Source organism: Pristiophorus japonicus, chromosome 31 (genome assembly GCF_044704955.1).
Source record: "Pristiophorus japonicus isolate sPriJap1 chromosome 31, sPriJap1.hap1, whole genome shotgun sequence".
Lineage (NCBI taxonomy): Eukaryota > Metazoa > Chordata > Chondrichthyes > Pristiophoridae > Pristiophorus > Pristiophorus japonicus.
Genome location: NC_092007.1, coordinates 5,912,086 through 5,933,960, shown reverse-complemented (window position 1 = coordinate 5,933,960; position 21,875 = coordinate 5,912,086). Strand labels below are relative to the sequence as shown.

The 21,875-nt window shown below is 54.7% G+C and overlaps 1 protein-coding gene across 3 annotated transcripts in view; it reads left to right on the top strand.

Annotated features, from left to right (window-relative positions):
• LOC139240374 (basal cell adhesion molecule-like) overlaps positions 1 to 21,875 on the top strand; it is a 166,195-nt gene that overhangs the window by 121,700 nt on the left and 22,620 nt on the right. For all 3 annotated transcript variants that reach the window (XM_070868847.1, XM_070868845.1, XM_070868846.1), the window contains exons 6-11: positions 760 to 942; positions 3,747 to 3,871; positions 7,446 to 7,602; positions 12,065 to 12,180; positions 14,062 to 14,203; positions 20,833 to 20,960. In XM_070868847.1, coding sequence (XP_070724948.1) covers positions 760 to 942; positions 3,747 to 3,871; positions 7,446 to 7,602; positions 12,065 to 12,180; positions 14,062 to 14,203; positions 20,833 to 20,960 — 851 coding nt within the window. The remainder of the gene's footprint in view (positions 1 to 759; positions 943 to 3,746; positions 3,872 to 7,445; positions 7,603 to 12,064; positions 12,181 to 14,061; positions 14,204 to 20,832; positions 20,961 to 21,875) is intronic.

Here is a 21,875-nt window from a genome sequence, read left to right as displayed (position 1 = left end):
ACCGTGCCAGACACCTTGAGACCTGGGTGAGTGGGACTTGGTGCGAGTTAGGACACGGGGCAGTGAGCACAGGGGGTGATGGGTGAGTGGGACTTGGTGCGAGTTAGGACACGGGGCAGTGAGCACAGGGGGTGATGGGTGAGTGGGACTTGGTGCGAGTTAGGACACGGGGCAGTGAGCACAGGGGGTGATGGGTGAGCGGGACTCGGTGCGAGTTAGGACACGGGGCAGTGAGCACAGAGGGTGATGGGTGAGTGGGACTTGGTGCGAGTTAGGACACGGGGCAGTGAGCACAGGGGGTGATGGGTGAGTGGGACTTGGTGCGAGTTAGGACACGGGGCAGTGAGCACAGAAGGTGATGGGTGAGCGGGACTCGGTGCGAGTTAGGACACGGGGCAGTGAGCACAAGGGGTGATGGGTGAGCGGGACTCGGTGCGAGTTAGGACACGGGGCAGTGAGCACAGGGGGTGATGGGTGAGTGGGACTCAGTGCGAGTTAAGACACGGGGCAGCTGAGTTTTGGATCACCTCGAGTTAACGTGGGGTAGAATGTGGGAGGCGGGCCAGGAGTGCATTAAAACGGTCAACTCTATGATGTAATGATCCAGTACGATGTAACAATAAAATAACTCGTTGCTGGGCTCCAAGGTCACCGTCCAACAGCGAGATACCTCGGGCAGGTCTGTCAGAGACACCCAGGCCACAGGGATCTTCTGTCTGACACTCTCTCCAATGTCTCTCTCCCTCTCTCTTCGCCTAGACATGTACATGATCCCTCGGGTGGTGAAGGAAGCCAGCGGGCTTTACACAGTGTCGAACAATCTCTACTACAAGCTGTCAAAGGTGGACAAGGACTCGGAATATCACTGCCAGGTCCGTTATCAGATGATGAACGGCAAGCAGCGCTCGAAGGACTCCGAGAAGTTCAAGATCTCCCTGCACTGTGAGTGTGGGTGCACACACCCTGGTGTTACTGGGGAGGGAGGGGGGCTTGAGAGTATGCAGGTACAGCAAGTGATCAGGAAGGCCAATGGTATCTTGGCCTTAATTGCAAAGGGGATGGAGTATAAAAGCAGGGAAGTCTTGCTACAGTTATACAGGGTATTGGTGAGGCCACACCTGGAGTACTGCGTGCAGTTTTGGTTTCTGTATTTACGAAAGGATATACTTGCTTTGGAGGCAGTTCAGAGAAGGTTCACTCGGTTGATTCCGGGGATGAGGGGGTTGACTTATGAGGAAAGGTTGAGGAGGTTGGGCCTCTACTCATTGGAATTCAGAAGAATGAGAGGTAATCTTATCGAAACGTATCAGATTATGAGGGGGCTGGACAAGGTGGATGCAGAGAGGATGTTCCCACTGATGGGGGAGACTAGAACTAGGGGGCATGGTCTTAGAATAAGGGGCCGCCCATTTAAAACTGAGATGAGGAGGAATTTCTTCTCTCAGAGGGTTGTAAATCTGTGGAATTCTCTGCCCCAGAGAGCTGTGGAGGCTGGGTCATTGAATATATTTAAGACAGAGATAGACAGTTTCTTAACCGATAAGGGAGTGAAGGGTTATGGGGAGCGGGCGGGAAAGTGGAGCTGAGTCCATGATCGGATCAGCCATGATCTTATTAAATGGTGGAGCAGGCTCGAGGGGCCGAATGGCCGACTCCTGCTCCTATTTCTTATGTTCTTATGTTCTTATGAGAGGGTTCATTGGTGAGGAAAGACGGCACACACAGGGCTGGAGTTCCATCAGGAATAGGACACCAAGCTGTGGGCCGATTGAGATGCTCAAAACGGATTTGACTGGGTAGATACAGAGAAAGCGTCTCCTCTGCTGGGGAAGAGTCCAGAATAAGGGTGGCGTAAATCATTAGGCAGCACGCTTGCTTCTGGGTAGAGGGTGGTGGGTTCAAGTCCTAATCCAGAGACTTGAGCACATAAACCAGGCCGACACACCCAGTGCAGTACTGAGGGAGCGCCGCACTGTCGGAGGGGCAGTACTGAGGGAGCGCCGCACTGTCGGAGGGGCAGTACTGAGGGAGCGCTGCACTGTCGGAGGGGCAGTGCTGAGGGAGCGCCACACTGTCGGAGGGGCAGTACTGAGGGAGCGCCGCACTGTCGGAGGGGCAGTAATGAGGGAGCGCCGCACTGTCGGAGGGGCAGTAATGAGGGAGCGCCGCACTGTCGGAGGGGCAGTACTGAGGGAGTGCCACACTGTCGGAGGGGCAGTACTGAGGGAGCAACGCACTGTCGGAGGGGCAGTACTGAGGGAGCAACGCACTGTCGGAGGGGCAGTACTGAGGGAGCGCCGCACTGTCGGAGGGGCAGTATTGAGGGAGCGCCGCACTGTCGGAGGGGCAGTACTGAGGGAGCGCCGCACTGTCGGAGGGGCAGTACTGAGGGAGCACCGCACTGTCGGAGGGACAGTACTGAGGGAGCGCCGCACTGTCGGAGGGGCAGCACTGAGGGAGCGCCTCACTGTCGGAGGGGCAGTACTGAGGGAACGCCACACTGTCAGAGAGGCAGTACTGAGGGAACAACGCACTGTCGGAGGGGCAGTACTGAGGGAACGCCACACTGTCAGAGAGGCAGTACTGAGGGAACAACGCACTGTCGGAGGGGCAGTACTGAGGGAGTGCCGCACTGTCGGAGGGGCAGTACTGAGGGTGTGCCGCACTGTCGGAGAGGCAGTACTGAGGGAACAACGCACTGTCGGAGGGGCAGTACTGAGGGAGTGCCGCACTGTCGGAGGGTCAGTACTGAGGGAACTCCGCACTGTCGGAGGGGCAGTACTGAGGGAGTGCCGCACTGTCGGAGGGGCAGTACTGAGGGAACGCCACACTGTCAGAGAGGCAGTACTGAGGGAGCGCCGCGCTGTCGGAGGGGCAGTACTGAGAGAGCGCCACACTGTCGGAGGGGCAGTACTGAGGGAGCGCCACACTGTCGGAGGGGCAGTACTGAGGGAGCGCCACACTGTCGGAGGGGCAGTACTGAGGGAGTGCCGCACTGTCGGAGGGGCAGTACTGAGGGAGTGCCGCACTGTCGGAGGGGCAGTACTGAGGGAGCGCCGCACTGTCGGAGGGGCAGTACTGAGGGAGCGCCGCACTGTCAGAGCTGCCGTCTTTCAGCTGAGACCTTAAACCGAGGCGCCGTCTGCCCTCTCATGTGGACATGAAAGTTCCCACGGCCACGATTAAAGCAGGGGGAGTTCGCCCCGGGGTTCTGGTCAATATTTATCCCTCAATCAACATAACAAAAAACAGATGATCCGGATCATTGTCACAGTGCTGTGTGTGGGAGCTTGCTGTGCGCAAATTGGCTGCTGCGTTTCCCACAATACAACAGTGACCACACACCAAAAGTACTTCATTGGCTGGAAAGCGCTTTGAGATTTCCGGTGGTCGTGAAAGGCGCTATATAAATGCAAGTCTTTTAAATTAGTCAGGCTATTGAGGGGTAATATCAGGAGGGACGCCGTCACACAAAGGCTGATGGGAATCTGGACCTCCGCGGCCCGCCTCATCCCACAAGGCCACAGAGGCTGCGGGCCAATAGGAGGCTGCGAGATGGAGATGGGTGGAGTGTGTTGGGCGAGGGTATCGAGGGCATCGAGTGAGACACAGCAAAGGCGGCTCGGTGGAGTTGAGGGACAGATCTGCCCTGGATGGGGGATGGGGCTGGTTGTGGGTGAGTCGTGGGAGGGTGGGAGGGCAAAGTTCACCAACCCTGACCTGCCGCCTCTCGCTCTCCCGCCTAGACCACACGGAGGCCGTGACCTTTAACCTCGGGACCAGTGCCACCATCAAGGAAGGCGACGATGTCCGTCTCCACTGCTCGGCCGATGGCTTCCCCCCAGTCGATTACATCTTCTACCGAGCGGAGGTGAGTGAGGTGGGGGGCTATGTTAGTGTTACAGTGAGGGGTGTGGGGTCTATCAGTGTTACAATGAGGGGTGTGGGGTATATCAGTGTTACAGTGACGGGTGTGGGGTATATCAGTGTTACAGTGAGGGGTGTGGGGTCTATCAGTGTTACAGTGAGGGGTGTAGGGTCTATCAGTGTTACAGTGAGGGGGGGGGGCTATGTTAGTGTTACAGTGAGGGGTGTAGGGTCTATCAGTGTTACAATGAGGGGTGTGGGGTATATCAGTGTTACAGTGACGGGTGTGGGGTATATCAGTGTTACAGTGAGGAGTGTGGGGTATATCAGTGTTACAGTGAGGGGTGTGGGGTATATCAGTGTTACAGTGAGGGGTGTGGTGTATATCAGTGTTACAGTGAGGAGTGTGGGGTATATCAGTGTTACAGTGAGGGGTGTGGGGTATATCAGTGTTACAGTGAGGGGGGGGCTATGTTAGTGTTACAGTGAGGGGTGTGGGGTCTATCAGTGTTACAGTGAGGGGTGTGGGGTATATCAGTCTTACAGTGAGGGGTGTGGGGTATATCAGTGTTACAGTGACGGGTGTGGGGTATATCAGTGTTACAGTGAGGAGTGTGGGGTATATCAGTGTTACAATGAGGGGTGTGGGGTATATCAGTGTTACAGTGAGGGGCGTGGGGTATATCAGTGTTACAGTGAGGGGCGTGGGGTATATCAGTGTTACAGTGAGGGGTGTGGGGTAACTCAGTGTTACAGTGAAGGGTGTGGGTATATCAATGTTACAGTGAGGGGTGTGGGGTCTATCAGTGTTACAGTGAGGGGTGTAGGGTCTATCAGTGTTACAGTGAGGGGTATGGGGTATATCAGTCTTACAGTGAGGGGTGTGGGGTATATCAGTGTTATAGTGAGGGGTGTGGGGTATATCAGTATTACAGTGAGGGGTGTGGTGTATATCAGTGTTACAGTGAGGGGTGTGGTGTATATCAGTGTTACAGTGAGGGGTGTGGTGTATATCAGTGTTACAGTGAGGGGTGTGGGGTATATCAGTGTTACAGTGAGGGGTGTGGGGTATATCAGTATTACAGTGAGGGGTGTGGGGTATATCAGTGTTACAGTGAGGGGCGTGGGGTATATCAGTGTTACAGTGAGGGGTGTGGGGTATATCAGTGTTACAATGAGGGGTGTGGGGTATATCAGTGTTACAGTGACGGGTGTGGGGTATATCAGTGTTACAGTGAGGAGTGTGGGGTATATCAGTGTTACAATGAGGGGTGTGGGGTATATCAGTGTTACAGTGAGGGGCGTGGGGTATATCAGTGTTACAGTGAGGGGCGTGGGGTATATCAGTGTTACAGTGAGGGGTGTGGGGTATATCAGTGTTACAGTGAGGGGTGTAGGGTCTATCAGTGTTACAGTGAGGGGTGTGGGGTCTATCAGTGTTACAGTGAGGGGTGTAGGGTCTATCAGTGTTACAGTGAGGGGTATGGGGTATATCAGTCTTACAGTGAGGGGTGTGGGGTATATCAGTGTTATAGTGAGGGGTGTGGGGTATATCAGTATTACAGTGAGGGGTGTGGGGTATATCAGTGTTACAGTGAGGGGTGTGGTGTATATCAGTGTTACAGTGAGGGGTGTGGGGTATATCAGTGTTACAGTGAGGGGTGTGGGGTATATCAGTGTTATAGTGAGGGGTGTGGGGTATATCAGTATTACAGTGAGGGGTGTGGGGTATATCAGTGTTACAGTGAGGGGCGTGGGGTATATCAGTGTTACAGTGAGGGGTGTGGGGTATATCAGTGTTACAATGAGGGGTGTGGGGTATATCAGTGTTACAGTGACGGGTGTGGGGTATATCAGTGTTACAGTGAGGAGTGTGGGGTATATCAGTGTTACAATGAGGGGTGTGGGGTATATCAGTGTTACAGTGAGGGGCGTGGGGTATATCAGTGTTACAGTGAGGGGCGTGGGGTATATCAGTGTTACAGTGAGGGGTGTGGGATATATCAGTGTTACAGTGAGGGGCGTGGGGTATATCAGTGTTACAGTGAGGGGTGTGGGGTATATCAGTGTTACAGTGAGGGGTGTGGTGTATATCAGTGTTACAGTGAGGGGTGTGGGGTATATCAGTGTTACAGTGAGGGGTGAGGGGTATATCAGTGTTACCGTGAGGGGTGTGGGATATATCAGTGTTACAGTGAGGGGTGTGGGGTATATCAGTGTTACAGTGAGGGGTGTGGGGTATATCAGTGTTACAGTGAGGGGTGTGGGATATATCAGTGTTACAGTGAGGGGTGTGTGATATATCAGTGTTACAGTGAGGGGTGTGGGGTATATCAGTGTTACAGTGAGTGGTGTGGGGTATATCAGTGTTACAGTGAGGGGTGTGGGGTATATCAGTGTTACAGTGAGGGGTGTGGTGTATATCAGTGTTACAGTGAGGGGTGTGCATTCATATGTTGAGTCCTTTGTTATTACGATTTATTTGCCCGGTTGATGGTGAATGTGAATCTGTCAGATAGAATCTCAATGGGCAGCACACTCTCCTCTCGGTCAGAAGAATGCGGGTTCAAGTCCCACTCCAGGGATTTCATCACATCAATCTTGGTTGACACTCCAGTGCAGTACTGAGGGAGCGCCGCACTGGTCAGAGGGGCTGTACTGAGGGAGCGCCGCACTGTCGGAGGGACAGTACTGAGGAGTGCCGCACTGTCGGAGGGGCAGTACTGAGGGAGCGCCGCACTGTCGGAGGGGCAGTACTGAGGGAGTGCTGCACTGTCGGAGGGACAGTACTGAGGAGTGCCGCACTGTCGGAGGGGCAGTACTGAGGGAGCGCCGCACTGTCGGAGGGGCAGTACTGAGGGAGCGCCGCAATGTCGGAGGGGCAGTACTGAGGGAGTGCCGCACTGTCGGAGGGGCAGTACTGAGGGAGCGCCGCACTGTCGGAGGGGCAGTACTGAGGGAGCGCCGCACTGTCGGAGGGGCGGTACTGAGGGAGCGCCGCACTGTCGGAGGGACAGTACTGAGGAGCGCCGCACTGTCGGAGGGGCAGTACTGAGGGAGTGCCGCACTGTCGGAGGGGCAGTACTGAGGGAGTGCCGCACTGTCGGAGGGGCAGTACTGAGGGAGCGCCGCACTGTCGGAGGGACGGTACTGAGGGAGCGCCGCACTGTCGGAGGGGCAGTACTGAGGGAGTGCTGCACTGTCGGAGGGTCAGTACTGAGGGAGTGCCGCACTGTCAGAGGGGCAATCTTTCGGATGAGACGTTAAACCGAGGCCCCGTCTGTCCTCTCAGGTGGATGTAAAAGATCCCATGGCCATTATTTTGAAGAAGAGCATGGGGAGTTCTCCCCGGTGTCCTGGGACCAATATTTAACCCTTAATCAACAGAACAAAAACAGATTATCCGGGTCATTATCACATTGCTGTGTGTGGGAGCTTGCTGTGCATTAGTTGGCTGCCGTGTTTCCCACAATACAACAGTGAGCACACATCAAGAAGTACTTCATTGGCTGTAAAGCGCTTTGTGATGTGCGGTGGTTGTGTAAGGCGTTATTTCAATGCAAGTCCTTCTCTCTCAGGCCGATGATGAACGTGAGCTGGAGACTAGCCAGGATGGGATCCTGGTGTTGAGCAGCGTGACCAAGGAGGATAGTGGCACTTACCTGTGTGAGGCGCTGGACTTTGACTCTCCCATTCAGGTGGAACTCAAGAAGAACATCACCATCTACGTGAACTGTAAGATCCTCGATCGCTCGCTAAATCTGGGAGGGAGCTTTGACTTCTGCCCACGTGCTGCCTGTCCAGCTGTGATAACTGCCCAAATTGGATTAACACCTCCCCTTCAACTGGTCTTGTTGTCTCTCTACCTCGATCTGCACGTGACCTAACTCATCATCCTGTTCAAACCCCTCCATGGCCCTCGCTCCCTCCCTATCTCTGTAACCTCCTCCAGCCCCACAACCCCCCGAGATCTCTGCCCTCCTCTAATTCTGCCCTCCTGACCATCCCTGATTATAATCGCTCCACCATCGGTGGCCCTGCCTTCTGTTGCCTGGGCCCCAAGCTCTGGAACTCCCTCCCTAAACCTCTCCGCCTCTCTAAACCTCTCTCTCCTCCTTCAAGACGCTCCTTAAAACCCACCTCATTGACCCAGCTTTTGGTCGCCTGCCCCTAATTTCTCCTTATGTGGCTCGGTGTCATATTTTCATCACATAGCACTGCTGTGAAGCACCTTGGGACGTTTCACTACGTTAAAGGCGATATATAAATGCAATGTGTTGTTGTTGAAAAGAGCAGACGGGAAGAAACAACAAGACCAAAAACTTGAATTTATATAGCGCCTTTAGCGTAGTGAAACGTCCCAAGGTGCTTCACAGGAGTATTATGTAACAAAAATATGACACCGAACCACATAAGGAGAAATTAGGGGCAGGTGACCAAAAGCTGGGTCACAGAGGTGGGTTTTAAGGAGCGTCTTGAAGGAGGAGAGAGAGGTAGAGAGGTGGAGAGGTTTAGGGAGGGAGTTCCAGAGCTTGGGGGCCCAGGCAACAGAAGGCACGGCCACCGATGGTGGAGCGATTATAATCAGGGATGGTCAGGAGGGCAGAATTAGAGGAGTGCAGAGATCTCGGGGGGTTGTGGGGCTGGAGGAGGTTACAGAGATAGGGAGGGGGCGAGGGCCATGGAGGGATTTGTAAACAAGGATGAGAATTTTGAAATCAAGGCGTTGCTTAACTGGGAGCCAATGTAGGTCAGCGAGCACAGGGGGTGATGGGTGAGCGGGACTCGGTGTGAGTTAGGACATGGGGCAGTGAACACAGGGGGTGATGGGTGAGCAGGACTGGGTGCGAGTTAGGACACGGGTCAGTGAGCACAGGGGGTGAAGGGTGAGTGGGACTTGGTGCGAGTTAGGACACGGGGCAGTGAGCACAGGGGGTGATGGGTGAGTGGGACTCGGTGTGAGTTAGGACACGGGGGCAGTAAGCACAGGGGGTGATGGATGAGTGGGACTTAGTGCGAGTTAGGACACGGGACAGTGAGCACAGGGGGTGATGGGTGAGTGGGACTCGGTGTGAGTTAGGACACGGGGTAGTGAGCACAGGGGGTGATGGGTGAGCAGGACTGGGTGCGAGTTAGGACACGGGGCAGTGAGCACAGCGGGTGATGGGTGAGCGGGACTCGGTGTGAGTTAGGACACGGGGCAGTGAGCACAGGGGGTGATGGGTGAGTGGGACATAGTGCGAGTTAGGACATGGGACAGTGAGCACAGGGGGTGATGGGTGAGCGAGACTCGGTGCGAGTTAGGACATGGGGCAGTGAGCACAGGGGGTGATGGGTGAGCGGGACTCGTTGTGAGTTAGGACACGGGGGCAGTAAGCACAGAGGGTGATGAGTGAGTGGGACTCGGTGCGAGTTAGGACATGGGGGAAGTGAGCACAGAGGGTGATGGGTGAGTGGGACTCGGTGCAAGTTAGGACACGGGGCAGTGAGCACAGGGGGTGATGGGTGAGCAGGACTTGGTGCGAGTTAGGACACGGGACAGTGAGCACAGCGGGTGATGGGTGAGCGGGACTTGGTGTGAGTTAGGACATGGGGCAGTGAGCACAGGGGGTGATGGGTGAGCGGGACTTGGTGCGAGTTAGGACACGGGGCAGTGAGCACAGGGGGTGATGGGTGAGCGGGACTCGGTGCGAGTTGGGACACGGGGCAGTGAGCACAGGGGGTGAAGGGTGAGCGGGACTTGGTGTGAGTTAGGACATGGGGCAGTGAGCACAGAGGGTGATGGGTGAGCGGGACTCGGTGTGAGTTGGGACACGGGGCCGTGAGCACAGAGGGTGATGGGTGAGTGGGACTCGGTGTGAGTTAGGACACGGGGCAGTGAGCACAGGGGGTGATGGGTGAGTAGGACTCGGTGCGAGTTAGGACACGGGGCAGTGAGCACAGGGGGTGATGGGTGAGTGGGACTTGGTGCGAGTTAGGACACGGGGCATTGGGCACAGGGGGTGATGGGTGAGCGGGACTGGGTGCGAGTTAGGACACGGGGGCAGCCGAGTTTTGGATCACCTCTAGTTTACGTAGGGTAGAATGTGGGAGGCCGGCCAGGAGTGCGTTGGAATGGTCAAGTCTGGAGCTAACGGAGGCAGGGATGAGGGTTTTAGCAGCGGATGAGCTGAGGCAGGGGCGGAGACTGGCGATGTTACGGAGGGGGAAACAGGCGGGTTTAGTTATGCTGCGGATATGTGGCCGGAAGCTCATTTCAGGGTCAGGTATGAGAGCGAGGTTGCGAACAGTCGGGTTCAGCCTCAGACAGGAGTTGGGGAGAGGGATGGAGTCGGGGGCCTGGGGAACGTAGTTTGTGGCGGATGTTGGACAAACAGTCTGACGATGTAGAGACCGGGGAGGGATCGAGAGAGGTGGTGGTGAGGTAGAGCTGGGTGTCGGCCGCGTACATGTGGAAACTGACGCTGTGTATTCGGATGATGTCACCAAGGGGCAGCATGGCGATGAGAAACAGGTGAGGACCAAGGATAGATCCTTGGGGAACACCAGGGCTACCGATGGGGGGGCGGGAAGAGAAGTTGTGAGAAATCGGTAGCATTGTGGTTATGTCACAAATCGGGAGACACCAGTGGAAATCCCACCATGGCAGCTGGGGAATTTAAATTCAGTTCATTCAATAAATCTGGAAAAAAAGCTCGTGTCAGTCATGGTGACCGTGAAACTATCGGATTGTTGTAAAAACCCAACTGCTTCACTAATGGCCCTTTGGGAAGGAAATCTACCGCCTTCCCCGGGTCTGGCCGATATGTGGTTGAATCTTAATTGCCCTCTGAAATGTCGCTCAGTTGTCATAAACCACGACAAAGCAGCAGTGATTTGTTCCTCTACCCCACCTAGACTTGCCCCCTCCCAAGTCATAAGAAATAGGAGCAGGAGTCGGCCATTCGGCCCCTCGAGCCTGCTCCGCCATTTAATAAGATCATGGCTGATCCGATCATGGACACAGCTCCACTTCCCCGCCCGCTCCCCATAACCCTTCACTCCCTTATCGCTCAAAAATCTGTCTATCTCCACCTTAAATATACTCAATGTCCCAGCTTCCACAGCTCTCTGAGGCAGAGAATTCCACAGATTTACAACCCTCTGAGAGAAGAAATTCCTCCTCATCTCAGTTTTAAATGGGCGGCCCCTTATTCTAAGACCATGCCCCCTAGTTCTAGTCTCCCCCATCAGTGGAAACATCCTCTCTGCATCCACCTTGTCGAGCCCCCTCATAATCTGATACGTTTCGATAAGATCACCTCTCATTCTTCTGAATTCCAATGAGTAGAGGCCCAACCTCCTCAACCTTTCCTCATAGGTCAACCCCCCCATCCCCGGAATCAACCGAGTGAACCTTCTCTGAACTGCCTCCAAAGCAAGTGTATCCTTCCTTAAATACGGAGACCAAAACTGCACGCAGTACTCCAGGTGTGGCCTCACCAATACCCTGTATAACTGGAGCAAGACTTCCCTGCTTTTATACTCCATCCCCTTTGCAATAAAGGCCAAGATACCATTGGCCCTTCCTGATCACTTGCTGTACCTGCATACTATCCTTTTGTGTTTCATGTACAAGTACCCCCAGGTCCCGCTGTACTGCGGCACTTTGCAATCTTTCTCCATTTAAATAATAATTTGCTGTTTAATTTTTTTCTGCCAAAGTGCATGACTTCACACTTTCCAACATTATACTCCATCTGCCAAATTTTTTGCCCACTCACTTAGCCTGTCTATGTCCTTTTGCAGATTTTTTGTGTCCTCCTCACACATTGCTTTTCCTCCCATCTTTGTATCATCAGCAAACTTGGCTACATTACACTCAGTCCCTTCTTCCAAGTCGTTAATATAGATTGTAAATAGTTGGGGTCCCAGCACTGATCCCTGCAGCACCCCACTAGTTACTGCTTGCCAACCCGAGAATGAACCATTTATCCCGACTCTCTGTTCTCTGTTAGTTAGCCAGTTCTCTGACCATGCTAATATATTACGCCCAACCCCGAGAACTTTTATCTTGTGCAGAGCTGGCGTAGACAGAAGGGGCCGAATGGCCTCCCTGCGTGCTGTGTTACTCGACGATGGGAAGGAATGGTAAGCTCTCAGTCACGACGTGGAACACTCTGTTGACGGTGCTCTCTCTATTCTCCCCCCGGGGCAGATTTGGACCCGCTCGAGTTGACCCCCAAGAGTCCGGTCACCGTGCAACTGGGAGACGACATTGAGGTTTCCTGCTCCACTCGAGGATCAGCAACCCCCAAGATCATGTGGAAAAAGGTTAGTTCCACCCATTCTACCATCACAATCATCATGGGCTTCCACTCGAAAAGTGAGTTCTCAGGTGGCTGAACAGTCCAATACGCGACTTACAGTCTCTGTTCACAGGTGGGACAGACAGTGGTTGAGGGATGTCTCCGCAAGATCCGGCAAATCCCCCGGGAGGACAGACGCACCAACGTTAGCGTCCTCGACCAGGCCCAACATCCCCAGCATCGAAGCACTGACCACACACTCGACCAGCTCCGCTGGGCAGGGCCACATTGTCCGCATGGCCCCCAGACACGAGACTCCCCAAAGCGAGCGCTCTACTCGGAACTCCGACACGGCAAGCGAGCCCCAGGTGGGCAGAGGAAACGTTACAAGGGACCACCCTCAAAGCCTCCCTGATAAAGTGCAACATCCCCACCGACACCTGGGAGTCCCTGGGCCCAAAGACCAGTCCGCCCTAAGTGGAGGGAGTGCATCCGGGAGGGTGCTGAGCACCTCGAGTCTCGTCGCCGAGAGCGTGCAGAAAGCAAGCGCAGGCAGCGGAAGGAGCGTGCGGCAAACCAGTCCCACCCTCCCCTTCCCTCAACCACTGTCTGTCCCACCTGTGACAGGGACTGTGGTTCTCGTATTGGGACTGTTCAGTCACCGGAGAACTCACTTTTAGAGTGGAAGCAAGTCTCCCTCGACTCCGAGGGACTGCCCGTGAGGATGATGGGTGGGGAGTCTGCTTTGCCGCACGCTCCTTCCGCTGTCCGCTGGCTCTTGCTTAGGTCGGCGATGTCAACATCGAAGCGTCTAAGTTCCCGGGCAACCATGACGGCACGGCGTTCCGGCCTGTCGCTGTTGGGGTTGTCCATTCGCGTCCTGACGTTCCAGATCCTGAACTTGATGTTGTAGGGATGGAAGATGCCTGTGCGTGAGTTGTTTTAACGTGGGGCGATCGTTGCATACCAGCTACCACACGGACTTAGCTGAGCAAGGTCTTGGTCCAGTGGCAAGGGGGTCCCAGACGACTGGAGATCCGGCACTGCTGTATGAGCCTTAGTGCCGACGGCAAGGTGTTGGCCACAGGCTCGGTGCTGGGTATCGCCCGTCGGTGAGATGGTCGGTCACGGCCGTGTTGTTGTCGGGCTGGGCCCGAGAGTTAACCTGGAATGGAAACTCTTATTCAGAGTCAAGCTAAGATCCACTCCCCTCCGACAGTGCGGCGCTCCCTCAGTACTGCCCCTCCGACAGTGCGGCGCTCCCTCAGTACTGCCCCTCCGACAGTGCGGCGCTCCCTCAGTACTGCCCCTCCGACAGTGCGGCGCTCCCTCAGTACTGCCCCTCCGACAGTGCGGCGCTCCCTCAGTACTGGCCCTCCGACAGTGCGGCGCTCCCTCAGTACTGCCCCTCCGACAGTGCGGCGCTCCCTCAGTACTGCCCCTCCGACAGTGCGGCGCTCCCTCAGTACTGACCCTCCGACAGTGTGGCGCTCCCTCAGTACTGCCCCTCCGACAGTGCGGCGCTCCCTCAGTACTGGCCCTCCGACAGTGCGGCGCTCCCTCAGTACTGCCCCTCCGACAGTGCGGCGCTCCCTCAGTACTGGCCCTCCGACAGTGCGGCGCTCCCTCAGTACCGCCCCTCCGACAGTGCGGTGCTCCCTCAGTACTGCCCCTCCGACAGTGCGGCGCTCCCTCAGTACCGCCCCTCCGACAGTGCGGCACTCCCTCAGTACTGCCCCTCCGACAGTGCGGCACTCCCTCAGTACTGGCCCTCCGACAGTGCGGCACTCCCTCAGTACTGCCCCTCCGACAGTGCGGCGCTCCCTCAGTACTGGCCCTCCGACAGTGCGGCACTCCCTCAGTACTACCGTGCTGACTGTGATGTGCGATTTGCTTCTGTCCACAGAACAAAGACCACCTCTCCCACTCCGGCACCCTCAGCTTGAAGAAGGTGACCTACAAATCCAGCGGGACATACGTCTGTGAGGCCAACATCCCCTCCATCCGCGGCCTGGCCAAAACGCAACAACTGAAGGTCTTTGTGGAAGGTAAGGAGGAATTAACGACCCTCGTAACTTCGGTCGAGTTGAAGCCCCCTCCTCACGAGCTGTCAATGTTACAGTCACCGCTGGCAGCTAACTTACATTTCGTCAAGTAATAATAGCAAAAGAAATTGGAACAGGAGTAGGCCCCATGGCCCCTGGAGCCTGCTCCACCATTCAATAAGATCATGGCTGATCATCCAATACCAACAACTTGTATTTATATAGAACCTTTAACATAGTGAAACTGCTACCAGTGTCACGTGCTAGTCAGAGTAGGAATCGCAGGATAGCTCCGATGAATACGTGGCTTGAGCAGTGGTGCAGAAGGGAGGGATTCAAATTCCTGGGCCATTGGAACCGGTTCTGGGGGAGGTGGGACCAGTACAAACCGGACGGTCTGCACCTGGGCAGGACCGGAATCAATGTCCGAGGGGGAGTGTTTCGTCGTGCTGTTGGGGAGGGGTTAAACTAATATGGCAGGGGGATGGGAACCAATGTAGGCAGACAGAGGGAAGTAGAATGGGGGCAGAAGCAAAAGATAGAAAGAAGAAAAGTAAAAGTGGAGGGCAGAGAAACCCAAGGCAAAAATCAAAAAGGGCCACATTACAGCAAAATTCTAAAGGGGCAAAGTGTGTTGAAAAGACAAGCCTGAAGGCTCTGTGCCTCAATGCGAGGAGTATTCGGAATAAGGTGGATGAATTAACTGCGCAGGCAGCAATTAACGAATATGATGTAATTGGCAACACGGAGGGTGACCAAGGCTGGGAACTCAACATCCAGGGGTACTCAACATTTAGGAAGGATAGACAGAAAGGAAAAGAAGGCGGGGTGGCCTTGCTGGTTAAAGAGGAAATTAATGCAATCGTAAGGAAGGACATTAGCTTGGATGATGTGGAATCGGTATGGGTGGAGCTGTGGAATACCAAAGGGCAGAAAACGCTAGTGGGAGTTGTGTGCAGACCACCAAACAGTGGTAGTAAGGTTGGGGACAGCATAAAACAAAAAATTAGGAATACGTGCAATAAAGGTACAGCAGTTATCATGGGTGACTTTAATCTACATATAGATTGGGCTAACCAAACTGGTAGCAATGTGGTGGAGGAGGATTTCCTGGAGTGTATAAGGGATGGTTTTCCAGACCAATATGTCGAGGAACCAACTAGAGAGCTGGCCATCCTAGACTGGGTGATGTACAATGAGAAAGGACTAATTAGCAATCTTGTTGTGCGAGGCCCCTTGGGGAAGAGTGACCATAATATGGTAGAATTCTTTATTAAGATGGAGAGTGACACAGTTAATTCAGAGACTAGGGTACTGAACTTGAGGAAAGATAACTTCGATGATATGAGGTGTGAATTGACTAGAATAGACTGACAAATGATACATAAAGGGCTGATGGTGGATAGGCAATGGCAAACATTCAAAGATCACATGGATCAACTTCAACAATTGTACATCCCTGTCTGGAGTAAAAGTAAAACAGGCAAGGTGGCTCAACCGTGCTAACAAGGGAAATTAAGGATGCTAATAAATCCAAGGAAGAGGCATATAAATTGACCAGATATAGCAACAAACCTGAGGACTGGGAGAAATTTAGAATTCAGCAGAGGAGGACAAAGGGTTTAATTAGGAGGGGGAAAATAGAGTATGAGAGGAAGCTTGCTGGGAACATAAAATCTGACTGTAAAAGCTTCTACAGATATGTGAGGCGAAAAAGATTAGTGAAGACAAATGTAGGTCCCTTACAGTCAGATTCAGGTGAATTTTATAATGGGGAACAAAGAAATGGCAGACCAGTTGAACAAATACATTGGTTCTGTCTTCACGAAGGAAGACACAAATAACCTTTTGGAAATACTAGGGGACCGAGGGTTTAGCAAGAAGGAGGAACTGAAGGAAATCCTTATTAGTCAGGAAATTGTGATAGGGAAATTGATGGGATTGAAGGCCGATAAATCCCTAGGGCCTGATAGTCTGCATTCCAGAGTTCTTAAGGAAGTGGCCCTAGAAATAGTGGATGCATTGGTGATCATTTTCCAACAGTCTATCAACTCTGGATCAGTTCCTATGGACTGGAGGGTAGCTAATGTAACACCAATTTTTAAAAAAGGAGGGAGAGAAAATGGGTAATTATAGACTGGTTAGCCTGACATCAGTAGTGGGGAAAATGTTGGAATCAATTATTAAAGATGAAATAGCAGCACATTTGGAAAGCAGTGACAGAATCGGTCCAAGTCAGCATGGATTTATGAAAGGGAAATCATGCTTGACAAATCTTCTAGAATTTTTTGAGGATGTAACGAGTCGAGTGGACAAGGGAGAACCAGTGGATGTGGTGCATTTGGACTTTCAAAAGGCTTTTGACAAGGTCCCGCACAAGAGATTGGTGTGCAAAATCAAAGCACAAGAGATTGAAGGTAATGTACTGACGTGGATAGAGAACTGGTTGGCAGACAGGAAGCAGAGAATCGGGATAAACGGGTCCTTTTCAGAATGGCAGGCAGTGACTGGTCGCGTACCGCAGGGCTCAATGCTGGGACCCCAGCTATTTACAATATATATTAATGATTTGGATGAAGGAATTGCGTGTAATATCTCCAAGTTTGCATATGGCACTAAACTGGATGGCGGTGTGAGCTGTGAGGGGGATGCTAAGAGGCTGCAGGGTGACGGACAGGTTAGGTGAGTGGGCAAATACATGGCAGATGCAGTATAATGTAGATAAATGTGAGGTTATCCACTTTGGTGGCAAAAACACGAAGGCAGAACATTATCTGAATGGCGTCAGATTAGGAAAAGGGGAGGTGCAACGAGACCTGGGTGTCATGGTACATCAGTCGTTGAAAGTTGCCATGCAGGTACAGCAGGCGGTGAAGAAAGCAAATGGTATGTTGGCCTTCATAGCGAGGGGATTTGAGTAGAGGAGCAGGGAGGTCTTACTGCAGTTGTACAGGGCCTTGGTGAGGCCTCACCTGGAATACTGTGTTCAGTTTTGGCCTCCAAATCTGAGGAAGGACGTTCTTGCTATTGAGGGAGTGCAGCGAAGGTTCACCAGACTGATTCCAGGGATGGCTGGACTGACATATGAGGAGAGATTGGATTGACTGGGCCTTTATTCACTGGAGTTTGGAAGGATGAGAGGGGATCTCAAAGGAACATATAAAATTCTGACGGGATTGGACAGGTTAGATGCGGGTAGAATGTTCCCGATGTTGGGGAAGTCCAGAACCAGGGGACATAGTCTTAGGATAAGGGGTAAGCCATTTAGGACTGAGATGAGGAGAAACTTCTTCACTCAGACAGTTGTTAACCTGTGGAATTCCCTACTGCAGAGAGTTGTTGAGGTCAGTTCATTGGATATATTCAAGAGGGAGTTAGATATGGCCCTTAGGGCTAAAGGGATCGGGGGGTATGGAGAGAAAGCAGGAAAGGGGTACTGAGGTGAATGATCAGCCATGATCTTATTGAATGGCGGTGCAGGCTCGAAGGGCCGAATGGCCTACTCCTGCACCTATTTTCTATGTTTCTATGTGAAACGTCACAAGGCGATTCACAGGATCATGCGATAAAAATTTGAAACCGAGCCGCATAAGGAGAAATCCTGGTGAAAGAGGTGGGTTTTAAGGAGCGTCTTGAAGGAGGAGAGAGGGATAGAGAGGCGGAAAGGTTTAGGGAGGGAGTTCCAGAGCTTGGGGCCCAGGCAACAGAAGGCACGGCCACCGATGGTGGAGCGATTTTAATCAGGGATGGTCAGGAGGGCAGAATTAGAGGAGGGCAGAGATCTCGGGGTTTGTGGGGCTGGAGGAGGTTACAGAGATAGGGAGGGGTGTAGGGGCTGGAGGGATTTGTAAACCAGGATAAGAATTTTGAAATTGAGGCATTGCTTAACTGGGAGCCAATGTAGGTCAGTGAGCACAGGGGGTGATGGGTGAGCGGGACTTGGTGCGAGTTAGGACACGGGGCAGTGAGCACAGGGGGTGATGGGTGAGCGGGACTTGGTGCGAGTTAGGACACGGGGCAGTGAGCACAGGGGGTGATGGGTGAGCGGGACTTGGTGCGAGTTAGGACACGGGGCAGTGAGCACAGGGGGTGAAGGGTGAGTGGGACTTGGTGCGAGTTAGGACACGGGGCAGTGAGCACAGCGGGTGATGGGTGAGTGGGACTTGGTGCGAGTTAGGACACGGGAGTGAGCACAGGGGGTGATGGGTGAGTGGGACTCGGTGTGAGTTAGGACACGGGGCAGTGAGCACAGGTGGTGATGGGTGAGTGGGACTCGGTGCGAGTTAGGACACGGGGCAGTGAGCACAGCGGGTGATGGGTGAGTGGGACTTGGTGCGAGTTAGGACATGGGGCAGTGAGCACAGGGGGTGATGGGTGAGCGGGACTTGGTGCGAGTTAGGACACGGGAGTGAGCACAGGGGGTGATGGGTGAGTGGGACTCGATGCGAGTTAGGACACAGGGGAGTGAGCACAGGGGGTGATGGGTGAGTGGGACTCGGTGCGAGTTAGGACACAGGGGAGTGAGCACAGGGGGTGATGGGTGAGTGGGACTCGATGCGAGTTAGGACACGGGGGAGTGAGCACAGCGGGTGATGGGTGAGTGGGACTTGGTGCGAGTTAGGACACAGGGGATTGAGCACAGGGGGTGATGGGTGAGCGGGACTTGGTGCGAGTTAGGACACGGGGCAGTGAGCACAGCGGGTGATGGGTGAGTGGGACTTGGTGCGAGTTAGGACATGGGGCAGTGAGCACAGGTGGTGATGGGTGAGTGGGACTCGGTGCGAGTTAGGACACGGGGCAGTGAGCACAGGGGGTGATGGGTGAGTGGGACTCGGTGCGAGTTAGGACACAGGGGAGTGAGCACAGGGGGTGATGGGTGAGTGGGACTCTGTGCGAGTTAGGACACGGGGCAGTGAGCACAGCGGGTGATGGGTGAGTGGGACTTGGTGCAAGTTAGGACACAGGGGAGTGAGCACAGGGGGTGATGGGTGAGTGGGATTCGATGCGAGTTAGGACACGGGACACAGTGGGTGATGGGTGAGCGGGACCCGGTGTGAGTTAGGACACGGGGCAGTGAGCACAGGGGGTGATGGGTGAGTGGGACTCGGAGCGAGTTAGGACACGGGGCAGTGAGCACAGAGGCTGATGGGTGAGTGGGACTCGGTGTGAGTTAGGACACGGGGCAGTGAGCACAGAGGATGATGGGTGAGTGGGACTCGGTGTGAGTTAGGACACTGGGCAGTGAGCACAGGGGGTGATGGGTGAGCGGGACTTGGTGCGAGTTAGGACACAGGGGATTGAGCACAGGGGGTGATGGGTGAGCGGGACTTGGTGCGAGTTAGGACACAGGGGATTGAGCACAGGGGGTGATGGGTGAGCGGGACTTGGTGCGAGTTAGGACACGGGGCAGTGAGCACAGGGGGTGATGGGTGAGTGGGACTCGGTGCGAGTTAGTTCATGGGGCAGTGAGCACAGAGGATGATGGGTGAGTGGGACTTGGTGCGAGTTAGGACACGGGGGCAGTGAGCACAGCGGGTGATGGGTGAGTGGGACTCGGTGCGAGTTAGGACACGGGGCAGTGAGCACAGGGGGTGATGGGTGAGTGGGACTCGGTGCGAGTTAGGACACGGGGCAGTGAGCACAGCGGGTGATGGGTGAGTGGGACTCGGTGCGAGTTAGGACACGGGGCACAGCGGGTGATGGGTGAGCGGGACTCGGTGTGAGTTAGGACACGGGGCAGTGAGCACAGGGGGTGATGGGTGAGTGGGACTCGGTGTGAGCTAGGACACGGGGCAGTGAGCACAGGGGGTGATGGGTGAGTGGGACTCGGTGCGAGTTAGGACACGGGGCAGTGAGCACAGGGGGTGATGGGTGAGCAGGACTCTGTGCGAGTTAGGACACGGGGCAGTGAGCACAGGGGGTGATGGGTGAGTGGGACTCGGTGTGAGTCAGGACACGGGGCAGTGAGCACAGCGGGTGATGGGTGAGTGGGACTCGGTGCGAGTTAGGACACGGGCCACAGCGGGTGATGGGTGAGCGGGACTCGGTGTGAGTTAGGACACGGGGCAGTGAGCACAGGGGGTGATGGGTGAGTGGGACTCGGTGTGAGTTAGGAAACGGGGGCAGTGAGCACAGAGGGTGATGAGTGAGTGGGACTCGGTGTGAGTAAGGACACGGGGCAGTGAGCACAGGGGGTGATGGGTGAGTGGGCCTCGGTGTGAGTCAGGACACGGGGCAGTGAGCACAGGGGGTGATGGGTGAGTGGGACTCGGTGTGAGTCAGGACACGGGGCAGTGAGCACAGGGGGTGATGGGTGAGCGGGACTCGGTGCGAGTTAGGACACGGGGTCATTGAGCACAGGGGGTGATGGGTGAGTGGGACTGGGTGCGAGTTAGGACACGGGGAGCTGACATTTACAGAGGGTGGGCGAAGGGAGATCGGACTCGCGGGGGGGAGGCGGGGAGCGTTGGAGCAGTTGGAGTGCGGAGGTAACCGTGGCACGGGTGAGGGTTTCGGCTGCGGAAGAGCTGAGGCCGGGGGAGGGGGCGATGATTGACACATCTACTGTCGAGCCTGAAGCCCCGCCCCGAAGAGGTTCTAACCGTTGTGATTCTTTCTCTCTCCCTGCCCAGGGAAACCGTCCATGGAGGACGACGTGTCTGAGGTGACTGTGAGTAAGGAAGGGGACAAAGTGACGTTGACTTGTGTCGCCTCCGGCCACCCGAGCCCCAAGATCACGTGGAACGTGGAGAAGCGGCCCGTACGTACAAAGTATTTGACGGACCAGGGAAGCCAGGTTTGAACAGGCTGCGGGGGCGGGGGTGCGGAAGGGTTTGTTGACACGTTCCCGAATGCGGGATCTCATTGGCTTTGGAAATTGTGACATCTTCTCTGTGACATCACAAACAAACAAGATGGCCGCTGCAGGCACTTGTCGTCATGTGACCTTGGGCACATGACCCTTTTGTTGCATTGACCTCAGTCGTTGCATTACTACAGAAGCCCACTGGCGGGAGCTCTCTATATTACAGAGGTCCAACAGAGTTAAGGGGTGCTTACCTTTCAGCATCACGGCTCACAATTGGTCCAGAAGGGATCGCACCGTCTCAGCTACGGACGCTAACCCTTTGTCAAGCACGTGTTCGGTTCCCAACTGGAGCACTGTGTCCAATTCTGGGCCCCGCACACTTTAGGAAGGATGTGGCGGCCTTAGAGAGGGTACGGAGGGGGATTGACCAGAATGGTCCCGGGGGATGTGGGACTTCAGTGACGGGGAGAGACTGGAGAAGCTGGGGTTGTTCCCCTCGGAGCAGAGAAGGTTGAGAGGAGATTTGATCGAGGGGTTCAGAATCACGAGGGGGTGTGGACAGAGCGGATCGAGAGAAACTGTTCCCCATTGGTGGAAGGGTGGAGAACCAGAGGGACACAGATTGAAGGCGACTGGCAGAAAGGCGACACGAGGATAAACCTTTTTACGCAGCGAGTGGTTAGGATCGGGGACGCGCTGCCCGAGAGGGCGATGGAGGCAGACTCAATCGCGGCTTTCCAAAGGGGAGTTGGGTAAGTCCCTGAAGGAGAGAGATTTGCCGGGGCTCCGGGGAAAGGGCGGGGGCGGAGTGGGACTGGCTGAGGTGCTCCTGCAGAGAGCGGGCACGGGCTGGAGGGGCCGAACGGC